The sequence below is a fragment of the Gavia stellata genome, chromosome 2, assembly GCF_030936135.1.
Source record: "Gavia stellata isolate bGavSte3 chromosome 2, bGavSte3.hap2, whole genome shotgun sequence".
Taxonomy (NCBI): Eukaryota; Metazoa; Chordata; class Aves; order Gaviiformes; family Gaviidae; genus Gavia; species Gavia stellata.
Window position 1 is genome coordinate 110722198 of NC_082595.1, and position 6858 is coordinate 110729055.

General features: G+C 45.6%; 1 protein-coding gene across 1 annotated transcript in view; it reads right to left on the reverse strand.

Moving 5' to 3' along the window:
- The window catches only part of MSRA (methionine sulfoxide reductase A), a 295481-nt gene extending 288828 nt beyond the window's left edge, over nucleotides 1–6653 (reverse strand). Inside the window, exon 1 of the mRNA XM_059835372.1 lies at nucleotides 6540–6653. Coding sequence (XP_059691355.1) covers nucleotides 6540–6615 — 76 coding nt within the window. The 5' untranslated portion in view covers nucleotides 6616–6653. The remainder of the gene's footprint in view (nucleotides 1–6539) is intronic.
- Nucleotides 6654–6858: the final 205 nt, after the last annotated feature.

Below are 6858 nucleotides of genomic sequence, written 5' to 3' on the forward strand. Positions count from 1 at the left end.
TAAAGTTAAAAATAGCATCAGACCTGAAAAGCTCTTAGGTATGCAGGAGATGATCACTTGAACACAAAGCTCCCAGTGCAAAACTTTAACCCAAAATGCTAGTTGTCCTTTGATACACAAACAGGAAAACATTAAGTGGGAACAAGACTGCAGTTGACACTAACACTGTCACTAGTAAAATCCGGTGTCTACTTCCGATAACTAAAACTTAAGGAAGACCTTAAGTAATTCATGAAATTTAAGGAAAAGAAACAAAAATTAATAAATTATTGAAAAACGTGCCTTCTGCCAACAATAAAATTTCACTTTGCTTCTGGTTGAAGCCTTCACTTTTTTAAAAACTAGGCTAACCAGCAACTTAATTATGATCTAAACGTATTTCATGAAAACCAAGAAACACATACTACCATGCTTTTCATCTTCGTGAAGAAAACTGTACCAAGCTGCAATGGCTGGACGTTGAAACATAACAAAGTGATTCAAAATATGCAAATTATCTCCTTTTTAATGGAGAGAGTTATGAAACATTGGAACAATTTATGAAATTTTGCTGCGGATCCTCTGTCAAATGACATTTTTAATCAATGTTTTCTTTAAAGAGCATGATCTGATTCAAGCGAGAATTAATTCATGGAAATGCTGTGCTCTTTTTTATATGGAAGGTCAGACTAAAGTTCACCATGACCTCCTCCACATTTGTAATTATTCCTCTATTAATATAAATACAAAGCTAAGAGGCTTAATAAGTTTAAACAACCATAAGACTGTCTACCCATGAGCTGTACCTTTACTGCCTCAAAAAAGTTAACCCACTACAGATGCCTATGTTACAATGTACGTACCTCTGCTAGGAACATAGCTGAGACCACAAAGATAGCGAAGGTATTTCCTGACACTATTCATTGGGACCACCGGGACAAAACTTCCTTTTAATTTACTATACTCTGCTATCTCAGGCTAGCTGGCAGAAAAAAATCGTATGTGTGTGCATGTATAAATATGTTATTATACAATGTCTTGCACAGGAGGTTCCCTCTACGTTATTAGGGCCTGTTGACTAGTGCTCCTACCATTATCATAAAATAAAAGTCAATTAAATAGTGCAAGCAAGATATACTCACACACTCATAAAACACAGCCAAGTTTCAGCAGTAATGTAACTAAAATTAATTCTGAAAAGTAAAGTTATACTAGAAAGGTAGAAGCAATAAATGAGATTTTACTACAAAGGATGACATTGTATTGCACCATTATAGAGAATTCATATGAAAGGAGTAATTTTCAAAAATGAATGCAGCAGATCTACTGCAAGGAAAGAAAACAGCACAGCAAACTCTAATTCCCAAATTATGAAATTTTTTGAAGATCAGATAAATCCAACTTGATTACAAAAAGAGTAAGTGATGCTTACTAATGTTTGTAGTGTTTTCCACTCACAGTATGGTATTTTATCCCTGCTTAACTGACTTCTACAAACAGAACCCTTTGTAACACAAACCAACTACTTCCAGTCACTTCACAGAAATCCATTCAATATACAAGGTTTAACTACATAATTTTCTTAGACTCAGATCCTAAATTAGTAATAACCTTAGGACAAAACAAAAAAAAGAGTTACGCAGACAAGGTCAAGTCTCACATAATCCCGTGGTCAGCAAGTTACAAAGGAATAGAAACGCAATTTAGCTTTTCACAAGACTAGATTACACGCAACTTTCAAGCTGAAGTTGTGACTCAGCTGCCTTTTCCTCTTTTCGGTCTGCAGCAAAGGAGGAAGCAGTCTGAGCTGGTCTCTGTACTCACAAGGTTTGTGAATGGCAATCAAGAACCCTCAGCACGAGAGGTTCCCCGCCAAACAACAAGTCTCACCAAGGGGCAGAGCACATTCATGCCCGTCTCACACCCAGAAAGCATCCAGAACTTGGAGCACCGGGACCAGGATGCGCAAGCAGGTGCAATGCAATTAACACAATGTGCAGGAGAAACAAAGGGAGCCCAGAAGCGCTGCTTACAGAAGAAAACCCTCAGCTGGAGAAAACACCTTCCAGGGGACGATGCCCTGACCCAGACAGCACTAACACCTCGGGTACTTCAGCAACCTCCCTCCGGACTGAGCTCCTGAGAGTGGTCCCAGGCTGTGGGGAGAGCCTGGTGCTCCTCCATGGGGATCGATTGCAGCAGTGGCAGCAGCCTCACCTTTGAAAGCTATGCTCTGGCAGACCTAGTCGCTGCAGCGCAAGGGAAGGAGCTGCAAGAAGAAGTGAGCACATTATGTCACATCAGGAATGAGGAGCAGGAGATCAACAGGATCTTCAAAGAGATGGCACAGACAAGACGCTACATGCTCTGCAGCTCTTCACCTAGGAAACGCTTAGAGGCCCTCAACACCATTAAAGATGAACAGGATGGACACCTCAGGTCACTGGATTAGGATCAATGCTAGTTACCACTTAAAAGAAAGGGGTGGCAGAAATTTTCCTCAAGTGTCTCCACACTAAGAGTGTGGTTCACAAAGATGACTCAGATGTCCAAGTGTGGTCACAGACCTATGATGTGATCAGAATCAGAGACCTGGCACAGCACACACAACTTGAGCAGTGGATGGGATGGGAACAGGGTATGTAGGAAGGATTAGCACAGAGAAGGATGGGGAGCTGCACTCTACGGAAACAAACTCCTTGACAGCACAAAGCTCCAGTGTGAAACTGAAGTCACGTCCGCTGAGAGTCTCCAAGTCAAGATCAGAGGGGAGACACTGGAGCTGGTGTGGTTTGGGGTCTGCTACAAAGCACCTGACCAAGAGGAGGTAAGTGGATGAGACTTGCCACAAAGAGCTAGCAGAAGTCTCCAGACTGCTGGCTCTGGTCCCCCTGGGAGATTTCAGTTCCCAGACATGGCTGGGAAGGGTAACATCCAAGCTGTGCAAGTAACTCAGGAAGCTGCACTAGTGACAATTTCATACCGAAGTGCCAGAGGGACCAACCAGGGGTAATGGTTGGTTGTTGACCAGCTGTTCAGAAGCACAGAAGAACTGGTGGCATTGCAGCAGCAGATGGCAGAGAGCTGCACTAACCACAAGACGACAGAGTTCAGGATCCAAAGGAAGGCTAAAAAGATAAACAGCAGATTTAGTATTTTGGACTGTCAGAGCTCAAACTCTGGCTTATTTAGGGAATTGCTAGGTAGAAGCCCCTGAGAGGCTGTCAAAGGGAGAAAGCGCCCTTCAGGGTGGTCTAAATTTTGACAAAACTTTCTAAAAGAGCTAAGGAACAAAATACCATGCAGAAAAACTGGGAACGTCATCAGAAACACAGAGCTGCTTAATGAACTGAAAAGCAAAGAGAGAGCATATAAGAAGGAGAAACAATAACAATCAACAAAGGAGGCACATAAAAGCATTGCCTAGGCATTTAGGCACAAAATCAGAAAAGCCAAAGCTAGAGTTAAAACTAGCTAGGAATGCAAACAGTAATAAGAAATGATTCCACAAAAATTACAGGAGTAAAAAGAAGCTCAGAGAAAATCTGGGTGCATCGATGAATACAGAAGACAGCCCAGAAGTGGTACAGAAGAGACTAAAATACTCAAAACCTCTTTTGCCTAAGTCTTCAGAAACCAAGGCTGCTCCAAAACCTCTGCATGCACTGGCACAGTCAGAAAGAAAAGCAGCAATGTGGGGCAAAATGCGTTATGGCTACCTAAAGAAGTTAAATGTCCAAGAAATCACGTGGAATTTTTCCAGGGCTGCGGAGGAAGCTCGCTGGTGTGACCATCATAACACTGTGACAGATCTAAATATAACGGTATCTAGAAAAACCCCGGTGACTGGGGGAGATCTCTGATGACTAGAAATGGGCTACAGTAACAGCCATCTTTAAGGAAGGCAAAAAGAGGATTGAGGAACTACAGGCTGCTCAGCCTTGGCTCAGTCCCAGGGAAGATCATGGAGTATGTCCTCAGAAATCATTTCCAAACACAAAGAGAATGGGAAAGTAATCAGGAATAGTCAACATATTTACCAAAGGCAAATCATGCTCGACCAGCTGGGTTGCCTTTTATGATGAAATGATTGGCTGTGCAGATGAGGGCAAAGCAATGGATGTAATACATGTTGACTTTAGCAGGGCTTCTGACACCATCTCTTACAGCATTTGCATTTGGAAGCTGAGAAAGCACTGGCTGGAAAAACAGACTGCTAGGCACTAGACACATCAAAAATTGGCAGGACCACCAGACTCACAAGGCAGTGATCAATATCTTGATGTCTAGCGTGTAGCAGGCTACCCCAGGGGCTGATGCTGGGGCCAATATCATTCAATATCTTAAACAATAACATGAATGATGTGACAGAAAACACACTCAGCAAATTTGAAGGCAAAGCTAAACAGAGAGTGAGAGGGGACATGCCAAACAGCAGAGCTTCAGTCCCACAAGACCTTGAAAAATTTCAGGTCTATGCCAACAGAAACCTCATGAAGGTCAGCAAGGAGAAGTGCAAGTTTTGCACCAGTGCAAGATAATCTCAGCCCTGATGGAAAGGACCTGCGATTATGCTGGATGCCAGGTTAAATACGAGCTAACAATGTGCTCTCATTGCAAATAAAGCAAACTGTGTACTGTGCTGCATTACAAGGAGCGTGGACAGCAGAGTAAGGACAAAACCTCTCTGCTGTACTGCTAAGAATTCACCTGGAGTACCATGTCCAGTTTTGGGTCCTCAGCTCAAGAGAGACGTTAATAAAATGGCAAGGGTCTGTAAGGTCAATGGTAAAGTTGGTCAGCAGCCTACAGCATGCAAGCCTACAGAGCCCGCAGAAGCTGGGCGTGTTTTCAGCGTAAACTAAGGAGCAATTTTACAGCAGCTTAATAGGGAGCGAGAACAACGACTCAGCCAAACCCTTCTCAACAGCACCAGACAGTATCGGAAAGGGCAGCAGCCACTGACTCTGCCATAAGAGGTTCACGCTGGACATGAGGAAAAACTCTTTGACGAGAAGGCAGCGCAGCATTGGCACAGGGGCTGGACTGGAGCGCCCTTCCAACCAACACTCCTCTGATTCTGCAATCTAAGAGCAATTTAAACAAAAGAAATGTTACTGAGTAAACGTTATGCAATGTTAAATTTTAAACTGCCATTCTTTTCTGAAAGGAGTTAACATCTTAAAAAATTTAACTTCCGCAATTCATTGGAACTCCATGGTGTTATTAAGTGCATAATACCATGCTTACTCATAGAATAAAAATTGAAAAAAAAAATCTTATTTGGCCTTATGAGGACATTTTCTGTACAGTAGCACAAAATTATTCTATCTATGGAGTTACAGAGCATAAAATGCGCCTAGCATTATCTTCCGTCCAAGCTTTTATCCACAGGCAATGTGAAGGTGCCACTTTAATCCAGGCAATGTGCTACTCTCAGTATCATCTCTAGAGTTCGTCGCCCTAATGACATCAACCAAATCTCTGCAACCCTCCTTTGATTCCACCTTCTCCACATCAAATATAATACTCTTCCTGATACCTTTAATTTCACCGCTACCTTCTTGCTACCTTCAGTATTTTGCCAAATATCTATACAATGGAAGATTTTACTATGCTCTCGAACGCTTCTTTCACTGGGCTTATGTCATCATCCATTATTCTCCCACCAGCACTTATGTACATTACGTGTTTAAATATTTTTAAGTTCACAGATTTTGTTAGGGACTTTAGGTGCCTGGAGCAAAGATACATATAAATAAACACCTTGTACAACAGGAGAACGATCACGTGCGTTAGAGCACCTACGTGCTACTGTAATTCCTGTCTAATGGTGATGACAGTCATCTTGCAATGTTTTCAGTTCCTAGGAGGGCTGACAGAATGTAAAATTGCTTAATTCTAGGCTGCTACTTTGCTTACCTGACAGCACGCATTTACTCAAAACGAAAGGAAGAGTACTGGAGAATCACCGAAAGAATTATCGTTTGAGAACTTAAAAACACTTCCCAAACATTAGGGTTAGAACACCCACACCGTGCTTAGGTATTGAGGTATTTAACAGAAAAAGTAAGGGCTAGAGAAATGTTTAAACCCCTGAATAGGACTGTGGTGGCCCTCAGTAAAAATTAAACAGAAAACTCATATACGGCCAAAACAGGTACGTGCTTACTGGCTGCTCCAACAATCGATTAACTTCTTTTCTTACGACAAGACTGGCCGGTAACGTCATTGTGCAGCTAAATCACGAAATAGGCGCCTCCCAAAGCACCCTCCCGGCTCCCGGGGAAGGTCCCGCCCTGCCGCCGCCTCACAGACACGGGCCGCCCCCGCCATGTCCCCACCACCACCGCCCCGCCGCGCATGCGCCACCGCCCCGCGCGCAGGCGCCGCAGCGACCACAGCCCGCCCCGCTGGGAGGGCTCCGCGCATGCGCGCAGGGGCGGCCTGAGGGAGCGGCACCGCCTCTCCTCCCTGAGCCGGGTCTCCGCTTCCCCTCCCCCGCCGCCACCGGGGCGGGCCGCGGGGGTGAGGGGGGCGCGGGGAGGGGTCGTCCCTACCTGCCACCGGGATGCGCTGGTTCCTGCCGGGGAGCGCTTCTTCCTTCTGCGGCAGCCGGGAGGCCGAGTCGCCCATCCTGAAGGTGGAGCTGCAGAGCGTGCGGAGGAGGCGCCGCGGCGCTGCCGACATCGCCCCTGAGGGGAGTCGGCTGGGGGCGGCGGGGCGGGGAGGGGTGAGCGGCCCGGCGCGCGCTGGCCGTTGGGACGGGCGGCGGCGGCGAGGCGCCAGGCCCGCCCCCTGCCGAGCGGCGGGGAGCGCCGGGCTCCCCCCCCTGCCCGCCCCGGGCCATCTCTCGCGTCCTGCGGGCTCCGGAGACGG